Source organism: Mobula birostris, chromosome 3 (assembly GCF_030028105.1).
Source record: "Mobula birostris isolate sMobBir1 chromosome 3, sMobBir1.hap1, whole genome shotgun sequence".
Taxonomy (NCBI): domain Eukaryota; kingdom Metazoa; phylum Chordata; class Chondrichthyes; order Myliobatiformes; family Myliobatidae; genus Mobula; species Mobula birostris.
The window spans coordinates 207,076,289-207,101,721 of record NC_092372.1 but is presented as its reverse complement, the minus strand read 5'-3'; the positions used below and the strand labels follow the sequence as shown (position 1 = coordinate 207,101,721).

The 25,433-nt window shown below is 42.2% G+C and overlaps 1 protein-coding gene across 2 annotated transcripts in view; it reads right to left on the bottom strand.

Moving 5' to 3' along the window:
* The window catches only part of ptprn2 (protein tyrosine phosphatase receptor type N2), a 1,029,064-nt gene that overhangs the window by 616,495 nt on the left and 387,136 nt on the right, over nt 1–25,433 (bottom strand). For both annotated transcript variants that reach the window (XM_072254029.1, XM_072254030.1), the window contains exons 7-10: nt 23,481–23,693; nt 16,752–16,792; nt 12,882–13,246; nt 8,647–8,733 (exon numbers count right to left, since the gene is read on the bottom strand). In XM_072254029.1, the coding sequence (XP_072110130.1) occupies nt 8,647–8,733; nt 12,882–13,246; nt 16,752–16,792; nt 23,481–23,693 (706 nt within the window). The remainder of the gene's footprint in view (nt 1–8,646; nt 8,734–12,881; nt 13,247–16,751; nt 16,793–23,480; nt 23,694–25,433) is intronic.

Sequence of the window (25,433 nt, the reverse complement as noted above, 5' to 3'; positions counted from 1 at the left end):
GAAGATAATAGAAGGTGATAGGTGAGGCCAGGTGGGTAGGAAATATAAAGGGCTGCAGAGGAAGGAATATGATAGCAGAGGTGAGTGGGTGAGTAGAAAGGGAGGGGTGATTCAGGGGGAGGTGATAGGCAAGCGTCCAGAGTGGGAAATAGAAGAAGAGGGGAGGGGGAGGGAGATGGAACTTTTTTTAGCAGGAGAAATTGTTATTCATGCCATTAGATTGCAAGCTACTCAGAGAGAATACAAGGTGCTACTCTCCCACCCTGGAGGGTGACTTCACCTTGGCACAAGAGGAGGCCATGGACCAATTGGGTCAGAACAGGAATGGAAATCAGAATTAAAATGTTTGGCCACTGGGAAGTTCCACTTTTGGCAGATGGAGCGGAGGTGTTCAATGAGGCGGTCCCTGAATTTACGATGAGTCTCACCAATGTAGAGGAGGCCACATCAGGAGCACCGGACCCTACAGGCCACTCCAGCATATCCGCAGGTGAAATGTTGCCTCATCTGGAAGGACTGTTTGGGTCCCTGAAAGGAGGTGAGTGAGGAGGTGAATGGGCAGGTGTAGTAGCACTTTGGCTTCTTGCAAGGTTAAGTGCTGGAGGGAGATTAGTGCAGAGGGACGAATGAACAAGGGAGTGACAAAGCCAACGATCCTTGTAGAAAACATAGAGGAGGCAGGGGGGAATTAAAGATATGTTTGGTGGTAGGATCCGTTTGGAGATGGTGCAAGTTGCGGAATATGATGTGCTGGATGTGGAGTCTCATGGGGTGGTAGTTAAGGACTAAAGGAACTCTATCATTGCTAATGCAATGGGAAGATGGGGTAATGCAGGAAATGGAGGAGACGCAGGTGCAGACAGCATCAATGGTGGAGGAAGAGAAACCCTGTTCTTTGAAGAAGGACATCTCTGATATCCTGGAAAGGAAAGTCGCATCCTAGGAACAGATGTGGTGCAAACGAAGGAACCAAGAAAAGGCAATAGTATTTTTACATGAAACGGGGTGAGAATCGGTAGGTCTATAAAACATGTTGGCCGACAGTTTGTCTCCAGAGATGGAGAGAGAGAGAGATCAAGAAAGGGGGGGGGGGGTGCCAGAAATGGACCAAGTGAAATTAACGACAGGGTGGAAATTGGAGGGAAAGTTGATGAAATAACAAGCTCGGCATGGGTGCAGGAAGCAGCACCAATGTATTCTTCAATATAGTGGAGGGAGCATTTGGGAGCATTACCAGGGAAGGCTTGGAACATGGAATATTCTACATAGCCAACGAAGCTGGGGCCCATGTGGCTACCCATGCTTTACTCTTTGAGTCTGGAGAAAGTGAGAGGAGCCAAGTGAAAAATTGTTGAGGGTGAAGACCAGATCTGCCAGGCAGAAGAGGGTGGAGGTGGGCAGGAACTGGTTGGTTCTTTTATTGAGAAAGAAATGGAGAGCTTTAAGGCCTTCTTGATGCGAGGTAGAAGTGTATAGGGTCCGGACATCCATAGTGAATATGAGGGTTCAGGGCCAGGGAATTGAAAGTTACTGCGGAGGTCGCCAGCATGAGAAGTGTCACAGACGTAGGTGGTAAGGGATTGAAACAAGGGGTACGGAATGAAATTGAGGTATGAGGACACACCTTCAGTGGGGCAGGAGCAGGCAGAGACAATGGGCCTACCCAGAGAGTCAGGTTTGTGAACATTGCGTAGGAGGTAGAAGCGAGCAGTATGGAGTAAGGGAACTATGAGTTTTGTGACAGTGGATGGGAGTTCTCTGGAGTTGATAAGGCCAGTGATAGCATTGGAGACAGTTTTCTAAAGTTCCAGAGGGGGTTCTTCTTCAACAGTAGGTATGAGGAGGTGTCTGAAAGGTGCCGCCTGGCCTCAGCAAAGTGGAGGTCAGTGTGCCACACTATAACAGCACCACCTTTGTCTGCGGGTTTGATGGTGAGGTTGGGATTGGTGCAGAGAGAGTGGAGGGCAGTGCGTTCAGAGGGGTTAAAGTTCGAGGAGGAGAGAGGAGTGCTGAAGTCGAGACAGCTAACGTCCCATTGGCAATTCAAGATGAAATGATCCAGAGCAGGCAGAGAACCAGAGCAGGGTGTCCAAGAAGAGGAGGGGGGGTGGAAATGGGAGAAGGGGACATCAGCAGGGGGTGTGGAATTCTTGCTAAAAAAGTGGGCTCAGCGAGGAGACAACAGAAGAACAGTTTGACCAGTGACGGGTACGAAACTGACTGAGGTGCAGGCAAAGGGGAACAAATATAAGGCACTAGCTGAGGACAGAACATTCTACCTCGGAGAGGGGAAGGTTGGTGGGAATGGTGAAGACACGGCAGGGATTAGAGGGAGGAAGAGAGCTGGTAGTGCCATAGGAGAGAGGAGAGTTGAGGTGTTCAGCGAAGGTGGGGTGGGAGGAAGGTGGAGGATCCGAGGACTCAAAGGATGATTGTGGAGCCTGTGGAATGCAGGATTGAGAGTGGTGGTAGGGGAAGGGGAGGCTGGAGGCCCAGTGGCAGTGAGAAACGTCTCAGCCTGGATGTGCTGCCAGTCGAGGTCGTCTTGAGCTGGAGCTGGAGGCCAGACATTTTCTGAAGGCATCTGGCATTGGCAGCAGTGGAATCCGGGATCTGGGTCTGCTCGGAGGCATTGGAACCAGGGTTGGCTAGAATTGTATCACCAATCCAGAGTGTCCAGGGGCGTCAGAGCCAGGGTTGGAGTTGGTGAGATCCATGGTCTGGGGGTATCCAATAGAATCGTGGTCCAAGTGGGATTTAAATTAGACCCAATTTTACTAAACCTGCTCTATCAATCAGATCAAGTTATTAGTGAGAAATTAATGTTGCATAGTAAAATTTGCCTCTTCATAATGCTAGTAACCTGGGTTCAGTCCCAACTTCAGGTCCTACCTAGAGTTTGTATACTCTCCTTGTAATTGTGAGGCTTTCTTCCCAGGCACTGTTTCCTTCCAAGAACATGCAGGTCAGTAAGTTAAGCGGCTAAATAAAAATTTGTTTAGACCGCACTGGTAGTATTGTGTGCAGTTTTGGTCACCCCCATTATGGGAAGGATACGGAGACTGTGGTGAGGGCGCAGAGGGGTTCACCAGGAAACTGCCTGGATTAGATAGTATGAGTGATAATGAATAGTTAGACAAATTTAGATTGTTCTTCCTAGAATGGAGGTTTTAAAACGATGAGAAAGGTAGAACAAGTTAGATGGTCAGAATCTTTGCCTCAGGTCAAACATCAAGAAGAGATGCTTTTAAGGTTAGAGAGGGGAAGTTTAAGGGTGACATGAGGCCAATTTTTTTTTTATATAACTCAAGAGTGGTAGGTGCTGGAATAGGCTTCCAGGGGTAGTAGTGGAATCAGGCAGTCTGGTGGAGGTTAAGATTTTTAGGTAAACACATGAATCCTGCCATTAACCTAGTACTTTACCTTCACGTTCAATCATCCAAGGTGTATTAACTAACACTTTTCCAGGTTAAACTCCATCTGCCACTTCTTTGCCCAGTTCAGCATCCTGTTTACAGTATATCCCATTGTAACTTACAGCAACCTTCTACACTATCTTCAATATCTCCAACCTTCATGTCATCTGCAAATTAACTAATATATATGGCAAAGAGCAAATGACCCAGATAGATCCCTGTGGAACACCACGAGGCACCGGCTTCCAGGCAGCATGTGTTCCATCTGCTTCTGCGTTCATTCCAAAGGTGAAGCAATCTCTTCCTTAGATGAGTCCATATCACTTCCCATAGTAGCCTTGGTGTATCCAGCCATCCTTTCATTGAGGAAGAGCTAAAGTTGCTTTGCTGCTAAAGCCCTGGTCAGAAATATGGGGGAAAAAATTGTAGGCCAACCTGACTTTAATTTCCCAAACATTACCTTTGGTCTGTGTAGTTTGCCAACAAATCACATGTTGTGAGTCCAAGCTCCACTACAGAAACCCACAAACTGTAACTCTATCATGCTCGATTAGACAGTATATTTGTCAGTTTCTGTACAGTTTAACAATTTATGCCTGCTTGTTTTCAATATAACTACCTATATATATGTAACTGTTCAGTATGTTTCCTAGTGGTCACAGAATGTATTTGCAATTGCTCAGTGTGTCCTCTGGTGGTTACACTTCATTTGTATTATTTTGGAAGCTTCTCTGGTATTGCGTTATTTGAATAGGCGCTATCTGATTGGTTAACTCTTATCTACAGATTTGAATGGAACGTCTCTTATCTATGGTATAAGAAGGGCTTAACACTTCGGCCTACCACTGTTACTACTTCTTTCCTTTCCCTGCTAGACCCCTGCTTTTCCATGTTTCCAATCTCTTTGCTGTATTAGCGCATCATAAAACAATCATGAAGCAACAAGTTTTATGCCTCTTTCTTGACTTCAGAAAGAACTTTGTATCAAAAACATCAGAATCTAACAAATACTACACTCAGGAAGGAGCTGTCTTTCAATCTGGGTTGCCCCGCTCTTTCAGGTGAACGCAAGTGATTTGTAGAGAAAGGGAATGATTTCCTATATCAAATTACTACTTACTCCTGAACGAATATTATCAGAAAGGATTCTCCAGTCAGTTGTATTTTTTCTATTTGTGGGACTTCCATCGGGAAGGAGGCACAGAGGCCTGAAGGCACACATTCAGTGATTCAGGAACAGCTTCTTCCCCTCTGTCATCTGATTTCTAAATGGACATTGAACCCATGAACATTACCTCACTACTTTTTTTATTTGTTATTTTGCACTACCTATTTTAACTGAACTATTTAATGGACATATACATACTCAGTTTTTTTCTCTCTATTTATTTATCATGTATTTCACTGTACTGCTGCTGTAAACTTAACAAATTTCATGGCATATGCCAGTGATATTAAATCTGATTCACTAACTCCAAGGCTGAAATACATTTCCTACAATACAACAGCAACTATTACTCAAAAGTATGGCACTTGCTGTAAAGCATTCAGGTTGAGAGATGTGCGATGGAATTCATAGAAAACATAGAAAACATAGAAAACCTACAGCACAATACAGGTCCTTCGGCCCACAAAGCTGTGTCGAACATGTCCTTACCTTAGAAATTACCTAGGGTTACCCATAGCCATCTATTTTTCTGAGCTCCATGTACCTGTCCAGGAGTCTCTTAAAAGACCCTATCGTATCCGCCTCCACCACTGTCGCTGGCAGCCCATTCGATGAACTCACCACTCTGTGTAAAAAAACTTACCCCAGACATCTCCTCTGTACCTACTTCCAAGCACCTTAAAACTGTGCCCTCTCGTGTTAGCCATTTCAGCCCTGGGAAAAAGCCTCTGACTATCCACATGATCAATGCCTCTCATCATCTTATGCACCTCTATCAGGTCACCTCTCATCCTCCATCGCTCCAAGGAAAAAAGGCCAAGTTCACTCAACCTATTCTCACAAGGCATGCTCTCTAATCTAGGCAAAATCCCTGTAAATCTCCTCTGCAGCCTTTCTATGGTTTCCACATCCTTCCTATAGTGAGGTGACCAGAACTGAGCACAGTACTCCATGTGGGGTCTGAGCAGGGTCCTATATAGCTGCAATATTACCTCTCGACTCCTAAACTCAATCCCACGATTGATGAAGGCCAATGCACCATATGCTTTCTTAACCACAGAGTCAACCCGCGCAGCAGCTTTGAGTGTCTTATGGACTTGGACCCCAAGATCCCTCTGATCTTCCACACTGCCAAGAGTCTTACCATTAATACTATATCTGTCATCATATTTGACCTACCAAAATGAACCATCTCACATTTATATGGGTTGAACTCCATCTGCCACTTCTCAGCGCAGTTTTGCATCCTATGTAACACTGTAACCTCTGACAGCCCTCCACACTATCCAGAACACCTCCATCAGCAAATTTACTAACTCATCCCTCCACTGCCTCATCTAGGTCATTTACAAAAATCACGAAGAGAAGGGGTCCCAGAACAGATCCCCGAGGCACACCACTGGTGACTGACCTCCATGCAGAATATGACTCATCTACAACCACTCTTTGCTTTCTGTGGGCAAGTCAGTTGTGGATCCACAAAGCAATGTCCCCTTGGATCCCATGCCTCCTTACTTTTTCAATAAGCCTTGCATGGGGTACCTTGTCAAATGTCTTGCTGAAATCCATATACACTACATTACCTTCATCAATGAGTTTAGTCACGTCCTCAAAAAAGTTCGATCAGGCTCGTAAGGCACAACCTGGCCTTGACAAAGCAATGCTGCCTATTCCTAATCATATTATTCCTCTCCAAATGTTCATAAATCCTGCCTCTTAGGATCTTCTCCAACAACTTACCAACCACTGAAGTAAGACTCATTGGTCTATAATTTCCTGGGCTATCTCTACTCCCTTTCTTGAATAATGGAACAACACTCGCAACCCTCCTATCCTCCAGAACCTCTCTCGTCCCCATTGATGATGCAAAGATTATCGCCAGAGGCTCAGCAAACTTTTCCCTCGCCTCCCACAGTAGCCTGGGGTACATCTCGTCCGGTCCTGGTGACTTATCCAACTTGATGCTTTCCAAAAGCTCCAGCACATCCCCTTTCTGAATATCTACATGCTCAAGCATTTCAGTCCACTGTAAGTCATCTCTACAATCACCAAGATCCTCTTCCATAGTAAAAAATGAAGCAAAGTACTCATTCAACCTGTAGAAGCCGGTAGTGATTTAGATCTTCCACACACAGATAAATTAACCTTCTGACTTAGTTCTGCTAATTTGTAGTTCTGTCAATAATTCAAAGAAATCTTGCTAAACACCACACACCAACATTCCTTATTCTCCTTGGTACCCATGACTATATCAGGCACCAATAACTAGAGACTGATTAGAAAAGGTGTTTACAAAACATTTAATCAAGAATGTTTCAGGCCAGTTACAATATGTCATCCACCTTTCACTGTAACACACTAAAACCAGCTCATAACTAATCAATAGTTAAATCCAAATAAAACACATCCCTCAATATTACTATCAACCTGCGGATGACATCAGTACAACTGAATACTACAATTTTAAAGAAGCTTCATTTGCCACATCCACATCAAAACACACATCGTCTGTTTGAGCCAATCAGCAAGGATTTTGCTGGGCAGCCCACAAGTGTCACCTAGCAACAACACAGCATGCCCACAACTCATTAACCCTAACCGTACATCTTTGGAATGTGGGAGGAAATCAAAGAGCACCTGGAGGAAACCCACATACATGGTCATGGGGAGAATATACAAACTCCTTACAGACAGTTGTTGCAATTAACTCTGATCTTGCAGCTACAGCTGTAAAAAGTTGTGCTAGCCACTGTGCTACCAGGTCACATCTCACTCAATCGTTTTACCCTGGTGCTTATCCACATCCTGGACTTTGGTCATTTACTAAAGCATTACAGTTAAAGTTTTAAAGAAGCTACTTTTCCATGCATCTGATCTATTCTTTTTCACTGACATTAAAAACAAACCTTTAAACATTTGTGTGTTTAGAAGTTCTACCACACAAAGATACAAAAACACCTGTACTGTAATAACATTTCAAACTGAAGCACTCACAAAATCACATTTTCTGACAACTGTGCAATCATTAGAAGTGTTAGGGTGATACAAGGGGAGTTGTAACTCTGTGATGTTCCTGGTAACAATGTTCAGGAACTTGGAGAGATTGACTGTTGAAAGCAATGAATGTGGAACAGGTAAATTTCATTTTAATCCAGCAGAGACTCAGTAATGGAAATGCTTTGCTGACTGGTTTAACCTCAGCAGAAATCTAAACATAACAAAGAGTGTGATGTATGCAGAAAGCAAAGTTTGGGATTACCTATGAATGAGCTGACTGAAGTACAACTGATAAGCAGAACTTTGAAAATTCAGCAATGGCACAACTTGCTTTAAAAACCACCTGTTTCCCTTTCCCATTGAAAGTCACAGAAGGCAACAAGTGATGGTAGAACCTGATGGTATTAAGGCAGGGAGTGGGTTGAGGCGGGGGAGATTGTGAGAGAAGCAAGCAAACGGATGTCATTCCAACTGCCGCAGGACTACTGCTGGGTCAGATACCTGTTAGATTAGGTGTACATTTTTCTAAATGTGTGGAAGCCATTAGCAAAACTGGTATCTATACAGATCTATATAAACCTAATGTATATAGTGAAGTTAGATATGAACCATTCGATAGGATTTGGTCTGTTAGGATATTGATGCCACTTTGGGATGAACTGCAAGGTGGTGTGAGAATATTAATGTTCCCAAGAAGCTGGGAAACATGCAGAAGATTAAGGTGCATGAGGCAGTAAGTTCGTGTTCTCAGAGAATTATTAAACAAAAAAAAAACAAGATAGCCCATGACAAAGCGAACACAGTCTCTGTGAATAATTTCAAAAGAACCTCAACCAGATTTCTAATTGGCAAAGACAGAAACCAAAAGGAAATATTATATATCCCTGTTTTCCAATCCATTGGTTGGAAGAAGTCTTGCAGATTGAATGAGCATTTTCTCAGGTTGACTGATGATTTACTATCTTAATTACTGCCATTATCTACCTTGTATCTTTCCAACATCCTAAAGCATCATTATTTGTACATAAACCCTCTTCAACAATGTAAGGAAAAAATTATACATACTTCACATCACTGAAGACATTCATCTGCAGCTTCAAGAGGTGGGCCAGACCTTCCATCAATTCGACCCCTTTCTCTACACTCAGGGGGCTGTTGGGAGAAAGGAGTGGGGGAGGGAAATACAATATCAATAATAAGAGTTCATTCATAACTGTTGAGCCAAAGACCAATGATCTATCACCTTTGACCATTCTAGAATGCAAGCGGCAACACATTATATTCTTGACAAACTGCAATGTTAATGGCAAGGGAATTGGGATCAGGTGCTGCTTAAGACATGATGAATAACCCAAATCTCCACCAATCATAAAATCAATTAGCCACAAATGGAATAGATATAAAAGACATAATTCATTAGTAGTCAGTCCTTGTGCATGAACAAACAAAAAATAATTAAACTTACCATAAAGTTTTAATTTCATGTGTGGAAAATAGCCCAATTAAAACATTAATTTCATAAGTAAAGCTCTGGATAAAGGATATTGCTCTATCTTATTCAAGTGTTTAATTTTTCCATTTAGCTCATCTTACAAGAACCTTAGGTCAACTAAAAATGATCATGAGCAAATTAAATGAGATTTTATGGGATGTGCATTATTTAGGATGTTGTTAAAGTTAAATTATTCTGTTAGGGATTGTTGGTTTTCTGAGTGACATTTTTGTCATCTAACTGTTCCAAATCACTTGCTGGGTCTGGGTAACGTGGAGTTCCAGGAACGTTGAGTGTAGATGATCTGCAATGGAGTGAAATGTTAGGTTCTTTCCTAATTAGTGCAAAGAAATCTTCCACTTCATATCATAAAAGCATTTTTATGCATCAAATTTCCCACTGAGGCAAAAAACATTTAAGTTTATGTAAGATTCAGGATATGAACATGTGATCCACATGATTTAAAATGTTGCATCAATATATTCCACTAGAGTTTGAAATAGCCAATCACTGAATGCTCCTGTGAACCAACCAACTTACTGTCTATACAACCAATTTACAATCCACACTATGTGTATAAAACAGTTTTATTGGCAAACTGTAAAAATAATACATTTGGACTGTGTGACTTCAATGCAAAACATGATGCTGTTTCAAATGGGTCTTGTGCTGCAGTTCCCCTTCACTGTATATAATGTTACCAAGTTTCAGAAGTCCCTAGTGCAAAACAATGAAGATGTTGGAAACACCAAGCAGGTCAGGAAGCATCAATGAAGGCAGTGCTAAAGGTTCAGCTTTCTTTGTCACAAACTTGGAGGCTGCATTTGGAATACTGCTAGGCTGGAGAGAGTGCAGAGGAGATTTACGAGGATGTTGGGACTCGAGTGACTGAGTTATGGAGAGAGGTTGAAGCAGATTGGGACCTTTCTCAGTGGAGAATGAGAGGTGATCTTAAAGAAGCGTATAAAATTATGGTTGGCACACATAGGGTGAATGTGCGCAGTCTTTTTCCCCAGGGTTAGGGAATCAAGGACTAGAGGTGAGAGGGGAAATATTTCATAGGAATTTGAGGGGCAAGCATTCCACCCAGAGAGTGGTCAAGAGATGGAATAACCTGTCACTCAGAGGGAGTGGTTGAGGTATGTACATATGTTACAATATTTAAAAGTTACATGGCTAGGAAGGGCTTAGAGGAATATGGGTCTATAGCAGGCAGTGGGACTAGCTTTAATGGTTGGCATGGACTAGTTGGGCCAAGGGACCAGATTCCAAGCTGTATGACTGTAAAACTTAATGAAGAAGAGTTTGGTGAAAGATCATTGGCCTGGAGCACTAACACTTAATCTCCATGCTCTGATAATTATTGTTAGCACTCCCTTACCACTTTAATGTTGATTGTCTCTTCACCACCAACCGCCCCCCCAGTCAAATCTCAAGAAGATCAAAGTAGCTGACCCTTTCATCCAAGCTGTAATGGGACTAGACTCCTCCTTGGAATGTGCTGGGATAATTCGGATATGTATTTGTGTGTTGCCAATTCCTCAATTCTGGCCTCTTCTTAGTTGCCACATTTAATGACTCCACCATGGTCAGTAATGCCTTCAGAATGTAAGTTCTATAAATCCCTCCAAGTATATGTCTAGCTCTTTTCCCAGGATGTTGTTTCTTAATTCTCATTGCTATGATCCATTTTTAGTACCCTGGGCTAATGTCATTACATGTATATTCTGCTTGTTACTATATTCTACATAATGCCAAATCTTGACTGATAATGTGGCAACAAATATATGTGGATGTCTGTTCGGTGCTATTTTTGCTACCTGTGAAAGTATATTGTTATTTTATGGTTTTGGAAGTATTCATGTAAAAAAGAGTGGGGAGAAATTTTAAAGAAGCTTGGTTATGATGGATTTTACTCAAAATGAATCTTCATGACCAATTATTCATACATCTCACCAGCATGGATGATAAGACAAAGAAATAAATTTAATTTTAAGCTTTGAAAATTATTGAAGCAGCAGGTGGTAGAACACAATGGACAATTTCTTCTTCGCCAGCTGTCATTTTCGCACTGAACATTTTCTGAAGGGGCATGAGAATAAGATTTCATCTGTATGCAGTTCCAGTCAACATGCTATAGAAAGAATGTGATGGCACTGGAGAGGAGATTCACCAGGGTGTTGCTGGGATAGAGCAGGTCAGTCATGAAGTGAAATTGGAACTAGTGTGTCGGCTTATTTCTACTGAGGAAAAGTTTGGATGCAAGGTCATCAACCTGAAGCATTAACACTTCATCTCCATGCCCTAATAAATATTTCAAGCGTTTTCTTGCCTTTTTAGTGTTGAGTGTTTTTCACCTCCACACACTCAGTCAAGAAGACCCAAGAACCTGACCCTTTTATCCAAGTTTCGGGAAGCAGAGGGGGTTAAGACGGAGCAAGATTTAGGTAAATACAATTATGATGGGTAGGTATTGGGTAGACTGCTGGAAATTATTCATAGTCATAGAGAAGTACAGCACAGAAACAGGCCCTTCAGCCCATCTAGTCCATGCCAAAACCATTTATACTGCCTATTCCCAACAACCTGCACGGGGACTATAGCCCTTCATATCCCTACTATTCATGTACCTATCCGACCTTCTCTTAAAAATTGAAATCAAGCTTGCATGGACCACTTGTGCTGACAGCTCATTCCACACTCTCACAACCCTCTGAATGAAGAAGTTTCCTTTAAACATCTCACCTTTCACCCTTAATCCATGATCTCTAGTTGTAGTCCCACCCAACCTCAATGGAATAAGCTTGCTTGCATTTACCCTATCTATAACCCTCATAATTTTGTATACCTCTATCAAATCTCCTATCAATCTTCTATGTTCTAAGAAATACAGTCCTAACTTATTCAATCTTTCCTTATAACTCAGATCTTCCAGGCCCAGCAACATCCTTGTATTCCTTATATCAGAGGTAAATAAAGCTACAACACAGAGGTTGAGGGTAAGGGAGAAGAGAGTTGGAGGAGATACAGTATGAGTGAGATCTTTTCCACCCACAGAGTGAAGAGTACTTGGAATGCACTGCCTGAGAGATGGGTTGAAGCTGAGACATTTACAAAGTGTCCAGATGAACATTCAGGCATAGAAAGCCATGGTCCAGGTGCTGGGTGATGGGGTGATGGAGTTAATGGAGAAAGACGCGCACTGAACGACATGGAGACATCAGACCGAATGATTCAATGATTCCATGATTCTAAGAAAAGAAAAGATATGCAAAGCCATTGAGAAAGAGCAGACATTTGGGACTAACTATTTGTTCTAGCAAAAAGATAGATCTTTAAATACAAATGTACTATAAAATGTTGTCTAGATTCAAATAAAGAAAACACTTCATCCAAAGAAGTCCCTCAAATTAGCAAATCACCAGTGTGACTTATCACTTAGTCTTCAGAGACGGAGATTCAGGACAGAGTAATTAACAATGATTTACTTTGCCTTATTATTATATCCACTGGTTATCACTTTTGTGAATCCCTTTCACACTTCTTCTAAGATCTATCGATCCTCTTTATAGACTGTAATTGTGCAGAGTACTCCAATTGTGGGAGAGGGATTATCAGCTACTTATGAAAAGCATGGACCTGAAATGTTTATCCGAGTTAGCTCTCCATGGACGTAGCCCGACCTGCTGTGTATTTCTAGCACATTCTCTTGACGGTCATTTCTAATCGGTTTACAGCAAAGCCAGTCTAGGAGAACTGCCAATGTAACTCACTGTTTTGTTGAAAACATGATAGTGCAGATACTTACTTTTGCGACGTCACAATATATCCACACAGATCATTTTTTGATGATTCTGCATCCAGGTTCAAGTCTCCAAGTTGGGAATTTTTCTTCTGAGTTTCTCTATACAAAGGATTCCCATCAGTTTCCTGACTGGCAAAATCTGACTCATCTAAGCCAAGGATGCCACTTTCAGACTTCCTGACGTTGGACACCTCTCTGGCGATAGTGTTGCTTTTCACATTTTCCATCCCAACTGTTCCACTGGATGAGAAGCCAAACCTTTTGATTTGGTTTCCCTGCGGGTTGATGTACAGGGGGTCAAGACCCAGTAGTTCAGTAAGAATTTGCTTCTCTTCACTGCTCACCTCCTCTGTGTTGGGAATCTTCCGCTGTGACAAGGATTAATTAGGATTAGTTAATATTAAACTATAATGATAAGTGCTACATGGAAGTAAAACGTCCTCTTTGTTATCACCTGCTCAACACATTCAATTCATTATGTGCCACTTCAGCATTGTTGCATTTAAGGTTTGACATGGGGGTACAGCAAGTGGTGCTCCTGTAACCTAGTTTGATCCCGACACCCCTGGTATTCTTTCCAGTCTGCACACTCTCACTGTAACTGCAAAGGCTCAGCCTTCTTCCCCAGAAGATATCCTTGTTGATCAGTTAATTGTCAATGCAAATCGGTTCTAGTATTGTTGGCTATTATTCCCCTCCATGCTGAGCGCCTCCAGTATTTTGTATATTGGAAGGAGAATTAGGGCGGAGACTGTCTGTATATGAAAGAGAATAGGTTGCAGTGGGGAATAAGTGGGGGACGGGTAATAATGAGACTTCTCTGAGACCTGGCCTCTGAAACCCAATGGTCGCCACCTCATTTGTAACGAAATATGAAATTCACATCTTTGTGTGCATGTCTAACAAGCTAATTTCTGTGCAAAATACTGTTACTAAATAACTTCACTTAACACTTAGAAACCACACTATAAAACCTTAATCAGTTCATTAACATGATGGAAAGCTTATTTAAAAGAGAAAAGTACTCTGTCTCATTTTAATAGTGATATAGTACAGTAATAAAGGGAGCATCTATGTTAAAAAAAAATCCCATGTAGTGATAGATCTCTCATTCTCAGAGTAATTACCACTTCTTTTTAAAGTGGTGATATTAACCATGTCTACAAATCCCAGAAAAGGAAATGGTCCCACTTCACACCCAGCTATATGCTGGACTGTGAACCAATCTCAATAGCAAAACATAATGCTGAATATTGTATATAGTATGATTCAGAGGAAGTCTGGCAGGGCAGATATTGTAAGGATGCTTTCTATGGTGGGGAGAGATCCGGGGAGTATGGTCTCAGGATGAGCAGATGATCAAAATTAAGAAGTACAACATTTTCCAAATGGTTGTGAATCAGTGGAGCTGTCGAAGGTGAGTCGTTAAGTCATAGTCACAAAGCATGGAAGCCAATCTTTCAGCCCATATTGTCCATGCCAACCAAGGTGTTCATCTTAACTAGACCTTGGATTTAGACTATACCCTCGAAATTTTTCCCATCTAAAAGCACAGTGACGACGGAGATAGATTTCACTACATAGGAGGTAAGGGTAATGGGCACGCTTCCCTCTAAGCTGCACAGGTGCATGGCCGCACGGTAACTGAAATACTCCCGTGCACATAGCCTTTGTTGCCGCACAGCTGGAATTTTCTTTTATATAATATTTTATTAAAGTGCTGTGCGGTTTTCAGGCCGTGTAAAAATTTCCTGCTCAGAGCAATGGTTGGTCCATGCAGCTGTAAAAAAAAGAGGTAATGGGAGTCCTGAAACATGAACTCTTTCTCTCTTCGGTGATGTAACTAAGTACCTCCAGCACTTTTTGTTTTATTTCGCATATCCAACATCTGCAGTTCATAATTAAACAGGGGTTGTTTAGCAATACAAACTGTCCATATTTTAGCACAATTGCGATGGAAGAGGGTAATGGATGGAAGAAAGGAAATTTCACTGAAAGGGTGAAATAATCTAGCTGTTAAGTGGCAATTAAAACTTCTTTATCTCTGCAAAGTGTGGGTAATGTTGTAAAATAGTGAATTATTACATGGAGAGTCCTACAGGGACTTTCATCTATCTAAGAGTCTCTTAGATATCTCTAATATATCTGCCTCTATCACCATTCCTGGCAGTGTGCTCCATGCACTTCCCACTCTCTGTGTAAAAAACTGCCTCTGGCATCCACCAATCATTTTAAAAATATGCCCTCTTATATTAGCCATTTCTGCTCTAGGAAAAAAGCACTCTGTCTATGTCTCTTATCATCTTTAACACCTCTGTTAAGTCACTTCACATTCTCCTTTGCTCCAAAGAGAGAAGTCCTAGCTTGCTCAGCTTTTTCTCATAAGATATGCTCATTAGTCTGGGCAGCATCCTGGTAAATCTCCTCTGCACCCTCTCTAAAACTTTCACAGCCTTCCTATAATGAGGTGACCAGACCTGAACACAATCCTCTAAGTGTGGTCTAACCAGAGTTCTACAAAGCTACGATGTTACCTGTGGTGTTTGAATTCAAACCCCTGACTGATAAAGGCCAACACATTATATGCCTCCTTAAGCACCCTATCAACTTGTGCGGCAACTTTGAGGGATGTTGACCCCAATACCCCCGCTTCAGGACTGAGAGTAGAAAGGGAAGATGCTAGTTAAAGAGGGGAATGACTGAGATGGGCTGCTAGGGGATAGGTAGACCAAGGAGGGGCAGGTGCAGAGGGGTAGAGATAGCGTTGGGAGATGGAGGCAGGTGGGCACTAGGAAGAAAAAGGCAATGGGAGGAAAGGCAGATGGAGTCAAGTGGGGGGAAGAAAGGATGAAAGTGGAGACAAAGGCCGAAGAACAAAGGTGGAGGCCAAGTCCATGGGTACAATTAAGGCAGAAGTTGATAGTTTCCTGATCGGTCACGGCATCAAAGGATATGTGAGAAGGCAAGTGTCTGGGGTTGAGTGGGATCTGGGATCAGCCATGATGGAATGGTGGAGCAGACTCGATGGGCTGAATGGCCTAATTCTGCTCTTATGTCTTATGAACTTGTGCTGTAATCAGACAAGGTAATCTGATAAGTAAAAGTATATATGCCGTAATCTGATAAGTAAAGTGATCTAATAATAGGAATCATTAAGGTGAGATGAAGGGTAGATGGAACCAATCTGCATCTCTTTACCTCTACAGATTCTGTTTGATCTGTTGAGTTCCTCCTGCAGTTTGTTTTTGACTTCTATCATCCCATTGTCTCAGTCAAAATCAATCAGCCTATTTACTTTCAGGGTGATATAACAAGTAAATACAGGAAATAATGTAGACACAAGAGAGACTAGCCATGCTGGAAATCTGGAGCAACACAAAAAGCTGGAGAAACTTAGCAAATCAGGCAGCATCTATGGAGGTAAGTGAACAATTCTGGACTAAGACCTGAAGGCTTTCATCTCCACAGATGCTGCCTGAACCTGCAGAGTTCCTCCAGCACTTTGTGTGTGTTACTCCAGAAAATAATGTAGATTGGAACTTCCATTCATGTCCCTATCAATAGTTTTTGGTTCAATAGCAATTTAGTGTTAAGCATTTTTTCTATTTTTAAAAATCTTACACTGGACATTTCATTGTAATTTGTAGCAATGTGCAGCTGTTGTCAAAAGTTAATTGCTTAACAATGCAATAATCAGTAATCAACAACAGCTGTAAACTTACAATTAAGCAATGAGATCAAGTGGCTAGAAATCACGAAGCAAACCAAATCAGGAGGGACATAACGCATCTCTTAAATGTTCACAACTCACATTTCAAAATGTATCTGTTCTCTAAAATAGATCACTGCTCAAAAACATAATATTCTACAAACCTGTATAGAAATCCTTTCATTTATGTCATCAGCCTGTTTTCCTATAAATATAAAAGATAGCATTCGTATTAAAATGTTTTATTGGTAAACCAGAAAAAAAAATAGATAAATGGATATTCAAATATTGTAGGCTCTGTGCTTTACCCTCCACACTCCCTCCAACTTTCACCCACTGCTATAGGCCGTTGAATAAACCGCACAAAGCCTCATGTGGTAGTAAGCCAAACACAGTGCTGGTATTCCCCACATTTCATACCAAATCCATTGTCTGTTGTGGATCTACTCGAGTCTAGTTCAAGTCAGAAGTCATCAGATCATTAGACATTTGATAGAGATGTGGAAGATGGTAAGAGGCATTGAAAGTCTGGACAACCTGACACTTATTCCCAGGGCGGAAATAGCTAATATGAGCGGCTGTAACTTTACAGTGTTTGGAGGACTGTATAGGGGAATGTTAGAGGAAGGTTTTTTTTAAATTTTACACAGAAAGTGGTAGGTGCATGCCAGTGGTGGTGGCAGAAGCAGATATGTCAGAGACATTTCGATAGGCACGTGGATGACAGAAAAATGGAGCTTCATGTGAGAGGGGAGAGTTACAATGATCTTACAGTTGGTTAAAGGTTTGGCACAAGATTGTAGGCTGAAGGGCCTGCACTGTGCTGTACTGTATTGTTTTACGTCAGGGAATCAAAACAAATAGGCTTTGAGTAGAAAAAATTGTGTTGAGGTTGTAGTTTATAGTGGAGAGTATTTGTTTTTGTCTGATGGACCATTTCAGAACCCTGAAAGGTATATGAATGAACACAGGATTCCCTTTTTCATTGTGGTAAATGTGCTGCATAGCAGAGTGCAACAACATATAGATGAGGGTAGTGCAGTGGATGTGATCTACATGGATTTTAGTAAGGCATTTGACAAGGTTCCACACGGTAGGCTTATTCAGAAAGTCAGAAGGCATGGGATCCAGAGAAGTTTGGCCAGGTGGATTCATTCTGGGACCTCTACTTTTCGTGATTTTTATTAGTGACCTGGATGTGGGGGTAGAAGGGTGGGTTGACAACTTTGCAGATGACACAAAGGTTGGTGGTGTTGTGGATAGTGTAGAGGATTGTCGATGATTGCAGAGAGACATTGATAGGATGCAGAAGTAGGCTGAGAAGTGGCAGATGGAGTTCAACCCGGAGAAGTGTGAGGCGGTACACTTTGGAAGGACAAACTCCATTTGGAGTACTGTGTCCAGTTCTGGTTGCCTCACTATAGGAAGGATGTGGAAGCATTGGAAAGGGTACAGAGGAGATTTACCAGGATGCTGCCTGGTTTAGAGAGTATGCATTATGATCAGAGATTAAGGGAGCTAGGGTTTACTCTTTGGAGAGAAGGAGGATGAGAGGAGGCATGATAGAGGTATACAAGATATTAAGAGGAAAAGATAGAGTGGACAGCTAGCACCTCTTCCCCAGGGCACCACTGCTCAATACAAGATGACATGGCTTTAAGGTAAGGGGTGGGAAGTTCAAGGGCAATATTAGAGGAAGGCTTTTAACTCAGTGGTTGGTGTGCAGAATGTACTGCCCGAGTCAGTGGTGGAGGCAGATACACTAGTGAAATTTAAGAGACTACTATACAGGTATATGGAGGAATTTAAGGTGGGGGCTTATACGGGAGGCAGGGTTTGAGGGTCGGCACAACATTGTGGGCTGAAGGACCTGAACTGTGCTGTACTATTCTATTTTCTATATTCTATATTTGTACAAAACTGCTAATATATTGCATGTGACTGATGTGATATTTTTGGAGAATCTATTTAGTTGTTCTCATTAATCTTTGCATGTTTTCCATAAACCTTAGGGTTTTAATTTTGGATTTATCTTTAAAGCAAGGCAAGCATTTCCCCCCCCACCCCCCAGTCCAAGCCTCCATACCTACAACGTTCTAACAGACCTAGCTTCCAATGAAACAGAACAAGTCCAAATAAAAGAGCACGGTCTGGATTTTAGAGCTCCAAGCTCACATTTGGCCAGTGAGCTGCAGACTCAACACCAGTAGCTCCGGACAGCTGTGATTAGCATAATGACAAACTACAAAGATTGTCCATTCCCTGAAGCCCAGAGTGTTCAGGCTGCCAGCCCACATTGCACTGAAGAAGCCTGTGGATATGATTCTGATTCTCAATGAGCCAGCAGTCCTGCATTAATGTTCCTATTGTTTTATAGCACAATGGTACAGAGCTAACACTTCCTTTTGGGATTCTCTCAATCAGATCTGCACCACATTACATTGCCTTTCACGTTTGTCCTCATAAACAGCTGCTGGCTGCATTATGTCAGGCACCAAAAACTTGGTAAAAGCATGATTGCTGTTAAAATGAGGATGAAATGAAACACTCTGTTCAATTCTGTTCTGCACTATTTTACCTGGGAGAGCCCGACTCCATCAGTTCAATGTCCCAGTTCAGTGCACATTCTCACTCAACACTAGGGCTCTCATAATGGTATCATTAATATTCTCTTGATTTAACATTCCACATCATTTCGGCTGCTAATACCCATCATACAAGTTGCAGAAGTGACCAGTCTGTCTGCACTGATACATTGTACAAAGGTCACCTTGATTGTAACTGAAGCTAACTGAAAAACATGGAGGATCACCAAATCTGCTTCTGTTTCACAGTGACTGTCTTAAGACAACGGTTGTCAACTGTAGTCTGCTACCATCCTCAGGAGACATAATAGGATAAATATTGAGATGGTTCCACAAGTGGGGGAGTCAGGAATAAGACCTTAAGATATAGGAAAAGAATTAGGCCATTTGGCCCACCGAGTCTGCTCCGCCATTTCATCATGGCTGATCCAATTTTCCTCTCAGCCTCAATCTTCAGCCTTCTCCCCGTATCCCTTCATGGCCCTGGCCAATCAAAAATCTATCAACCTCTGCCTTAAATATACATGAAGACTTGGCCTTCACAGCTGCCTGTGGCAAAGAATTCAACACAGATTCACCCTCTGGCTGAAGAAATTCCTCTTCATCTCCAATCTAATAAGGAGACATAGCTATATTTTTAAAAAGCCAGTCATTTGAAGCTAAGGTACCAGACATCCCACATCTTCCGGAAGTTCTGGGAGTCTCCTGCATATTGATAGTGGCTCCCTGACACCCGCAAATTACATACAATATCCTGGAAATCAATTTTTTTGAGAGCGAGCGAGTGGGGTGGGGGGGTGCGGGGAGAGAGAGAATGAGAATGAAAGATGTAGCTAGAGAATGACAGAGAGAGCATCCTGATGGGGCTCTCTTTGTGCTAAGTAGACCTATCAGTTTTCTCTGTGGGCAGGCTTTATAGTCGGCCTCTCTCCCTCTTTCATTGTCCATCAATTCAGTTTAATGTCCTGAAGCGCCATGGCAGAGTGTTCCACAAAAGAAAATATAAAACGTACATCACACCAGACTACACTGGTGTACCCCTGCCTAATAGGGGTCAAAAATAATGACAGTGTTGCTCGCTGCACTGTTTGCAACAGTGACTTTTCTATTGCCCATGGTGGGTTAAATGACTGTAAAAGACATGCTGAGGTGTTTAACAGGTGTCGTTCATTAGCATATCTAATACTACTACTTTGAAAAAAGTTCCAAACGAAGAGAAGACCTAAAATAGTTTCAAGAGTTCTGCAATGTTGCCCAGCAGAGAGTACAAAAGTATTGTCCTACACGCTGGCTTTCTTTAGGAAAAGGTTTGGATCATCTGCTCCACCAATGGCCAGCCTTTATTTCATATTTTGAGTCAAAGAGTGAGAATCAGAAGTCATCTCATATTTACTTGTGAATCTGATGTCTTGCAAAATTAACAAATTCATTGACACGGACTGCTATGAGGTTGAAACTTCCGGTTGAGACCTCCCTGAAATGAGTTTTTGCAGGGTGGGATGTCTGAGGTTCTCTCACAAGGTGGTGAGTCTCTAGAATTCTCTTCTTGAGGGTGGTAGATGCCATATTTTCACACATATTTAGCGTGCAGTTAGATAAATATTTTAAAAAATGAGGATTTGAGGGTTATGAAGAACTTGAGGAGAGCATATATTAGACAGTTCCATGGGAAGATAGCTTGGAAGAGGCCTTTGAAAGGAAGCTCTCCAAGTACGCAGGACTGGTCAGCAACCACCAGCAGGCTGGATGCAGAGCGAGGTGTCTCCCAGTGGAGGTTGGTTGTAGGGGATTCGCAGCCTGTTCCTTGGTTAGAGTCTTCAGCAATTTGGGCATCGAGGGAGAGAGGAAGAGGAGAGCCATCTGCAGTACCACCGATGCGGCAGAGAGGGCCTCAAGATGGCTGTGGCTCAAAAGAGGGGAGCCATGGAGTCATAAGTAGCTGGCCATCTGGACACAAGCTGGGGTCTGATCAGCCCCGGTTGAGTCACCTGGAGGAGGTTGTATGATGTTGAAAGACCCGAAACACCCAAAGATTCCAGGAACATCACTGAAGATGTGTCCAGAAGCATCAGTAGATGTATGTACACATGTATGTATGCAGGCATGATAATATTGAATGGTAGAGCAGGCTTGAGAGGCTGAGTGGCCTATTCCTGCTCCTAATTTTTTATGCTCTTGCTAGCAATTGCTCACAAGTTAGTTATATCTTCAACGTCGGTTGTTTGGTTCAGTATTCTAGACTAGGCCTCTCTGGCCTGCTGGAGCCCATCTTCAAACCTTTCAGACGGAGTGCTACCAGTGCTATCAACAAAGTCCAGAACGAATGATTGTCTCTGTGCACTGCCTCCTCTGATGAGCTGCAAACTAACTAGGCCTGTTGGAGACATATGCAATCATTGCCTGTAGCAGATGCTATTCTCAAATGATTCAAAAACTTTTCCACTTTTTAAAAGAAATTTCCAGTTTACTTTCACATTATTGAGAAAATAATTTTGCTGCATTTTTACCAGGTGAGCAGATGCATGATCAACAATAGAAAGGGCAGGGAGACTCGGCTGTCAGATTGACTAGTGACAACTATCGAGCTCCAGTTCCTTCAGAAGTCCTAATTATTAATTTCCCCAATGACAAAAGACAGGCAACGTGGCAAATAGTGCTGAAGTATTAAAAAAGAGACAAATTTATGAGGCAAAGCTTACAAATGTCTGCTAGTCAGAGAACTTGTGCACAAGGACTGGAGGCTTGGATGTGGCCTGTCCTGGGGTTGGAGGCTGGCCTGGATGTGGCAAGTGAATGGCTGGGAGGCTGAGTGGGATGGGAAAGGCACTTGTTTTGCTGTTGTTGTTGTTGCTATTTGTGTTGTTCTGTGGAACAATGTGAGCATGCTGTGTTGGCGCTACGATGTGTGGCAACACTTGTGGGCTGACACAGCATAGATTTGGTTGTTAATGCAAATGACACATTTCACTGTATGTTTCGATATGTATGTGATAAATAAATCTGAATCTGAAATAAATTTTTATCAGAATCCTTCAACAGTTAAATTACATTGGCATTGTTCTTATTTTCTAGATGGTTAAATTGTCCCTTTACCATATAATCAAAAGTTGTTTCTCTTCAATGTTGTTCTCTCATAATTCATTTAACAATCGAGAACCTACTAATTTCTTCCTTAAATACACCATACTAAGGGCAATGGAGGCCAAGTCATTGGGTGTATTTAAGGCCAAGATTGATAGGTTCGGGATTGGTAAAGGAGTTAAGAGTTATGGAGAAGGCAGGTTGAAAAAAGGTCAGCCGTGATTGACCCAATGAGCCATATAGCCTAAATCTGGTCCTATATCTTATGATTTGGTTCCTTAAGGTTCTCACCACCAGGGAAGGAAGTGAGGATAAGCTCCCACCACCTATTAAATGCTCCCAATATTGTGCGTCTCAAATAGTCCCTGACAACCATGTCTGGATCCTGGCCTTCATGTGTGGATTAGCTACTAAGCTTGGCAGAACTGTTTCTACTGACAGGAGAAGGGGCAAAGGCAGGTTACTGGTGCCTTAAGACCAGTCGCTTCGGGCAGATGGGGCTGGCCAGCTGTGGTTGACAGTTCATCTAGGAGAACGAAAACTCTGACCTCAAACCACAGCTGCTTGCGGCCATACCCACTCACGGGGAAGGCTTCAGGAGTAAACCCTGAGGAAAAATCCGGAGCTGGAGTCCCTAAGGCACTCCTATGTTGAGTTCAATGCTGACTGGCAACTCCTGCTGGTGCCAAACTGTATCAGTCTCTGTCATTTCTTTGGATTTATCAGCTGCGTGGAGAGGGGGAGCCTGCTGAATGGGCCACAGCTTGCTCTCCATATCATACTGTTCTAGCTTGCATACCAGCTTGCGTATCACATGGACAGCTAGGATGCAATATCCATGGTCTACCCTGACTATTTGAGGGCCTCATCTTATGATCTTATAAATTGTATGTGGACTAGATAGCACAGAAGCCTTTTAGGAATCAAAATCAAGAAGTTGAGCATCAGGGTTTGGTCTTTCTGGTGGCAAACACAACAAAGCCTAGCAAAACATGTCCGAACAATTTAGATTGATAAATATTACCCAAAGAGGAATTTTGGTGTGCGTAGATAGGTGGAGTTCAGCCATTGCTTGCTAATTGTGGAGTAAATGCCCCAAACCTATTCATGAAGTTTCCCCCAACTTGTCTAGGATCAGGTCATACCTCCTACTATCCATAGCCATTGGTACTGCAAAATCCTCGAAGTAGTAAAGCATAGTGCTATGTGAGAGTGAGTTCTTCCTACCCTGGATGATTTCATCCCTGTTAAAGGTTTCCTCTTCTTCCTTCTGCTGGGCTTCTTGGCTGCCTTTGGCCCCTCCGCTGTTCCTGTCATCGTCCACCACCTGGAGAGCATCGGCTATGACACTGGACAGTGCATCCAGCTGGTTGGAATTCATGTTGTCCAGATCCATGTGCTCTGCCCCCAGCTGCTGGACCACTGACTGAATGAAACTCTCTGTTTGGAAACAGAATGGAAATAAAGACAGATCTAGTAATGAAGAACACAAGTGGGTCATTGTCACATTTGGTCAGAGTGCCTCAGGCAATACTGGAAAACATGATGGCCGGATTGTGGTAAATAGGTTGGGTTTCATGATAGACTGAGCAGTGTCCACAACTGTTCTGCTTAAGACATGCAGAGAGTTGTGGACAGAGTTTAGCCCACAATGAAAACCAGCCTTCCCTCCATGGACTCCCTCTACGCTTCTCACTGCCTTGGAAAAGCACTTAGTGTAATCAAAAACCTTTCCCACCCCGGACTTCCTCTCTTCTCCCACCCTTCTCTCAGGCAGAAGATACAAAGGGTTAATAATATATACTTCCAGGCTCAAGGACAGCTTCTATTCTTCTGTTATTAATGGTCCCCTCATTTGTTGAACAGTAACTCTTGACTCCACCTTATTTCTTCCTGCACTGTACGTACTCAATAAAAGGGAACCATAACATTATATTCCGCATCCGGCTGTTGCTTTTCCCTGTACTATCTCAATGTAGTTATGTATTGAATTGATGTTATTTCTTATATCCTTCACATACGTGAGGAGGAACAATCTTTATGTTACAACTCTGTCTGAATGTGCAATGTGCAAGTAATAGCAATTTGTAATAAATAGCATGTACAGTAAGATATACTACTGAGCAATCAACATGGTCAATGTATGTATGGAATAGTCTATATGCATGGCTTGCAAAACTAAGTTTTTCACTTATCTCAGTACGTGTGACAATAATAAACCAATAACTTCAGTGGAAGAATAACCCAAGTCTCTTAACATCAGCATTACAGGATACACAATAAAGCACAATAGATCAGCCAACCTACAGTAATTTAGGGTGCAAAGGGAGGACCTTTGGCCTATCATGTCTGTGCTAGTTCATGGCCATTTCGAATTCCCATTTCTCAAGTCCCGCCCCTTAGCTTACAACACATAGTGTGCTCATTGAAATAAGAGGAACAAATACTGAGCATACCCTTTGACATAGAAACAAGCTTTTAATATATGCTTTAAGAATGTGCTTTATTAAATGTGGAGCACGTGTGTAGGAACCCACACTGGGAAATCACTCAAAGCACTAATCATACAACTGAGTCCCAGTAAATGCATAATGAAATACCTTACAGACTAAATTCCCTCTAAGCTGTGTGCGTGTGCGCGCGTACACACGTTTTTCAACTAGCGCACAAAGGAAATTAATGTGCGCACAAAAGGTTAGTTACCTAAAATAATGTAGTAATTAATAATTATACTTATTGAAAATAGTCTTTTAGCTAAGTGTTTCTGCTAGTGACTTAAATATGTATGTTATTTTGTTGTTATTCTGTGTAGTTTTATGTCAAATATTTTGTAAACCTACATAAACTGTGCCATGTGTACATTCAGTGCGCACGTACTTTCGTCACAGGAAAAAAATTTGCACAACATAAGATTTTTGTGCACACTGACTACTAAAAATTAGAGGGAACATTGCTTACAGATGCAAGTTTCCTTCAAAGCTGAATTGTTGACATTGGAAACAGAACTCTCCAACAAACAGAATGGTCTAATTCTCTCTTTGATTGGCTCCAAAAGACCTTAGAGGGGTTCACTGTTTTGCAGTTTACCTGCCAACATGTTGTCAGGCAGAGGCAGAGTGAAATATCATAACCAGAACTGAATAAACACGCGAGGAAGAAAATAAAATGTAAGTACACTGA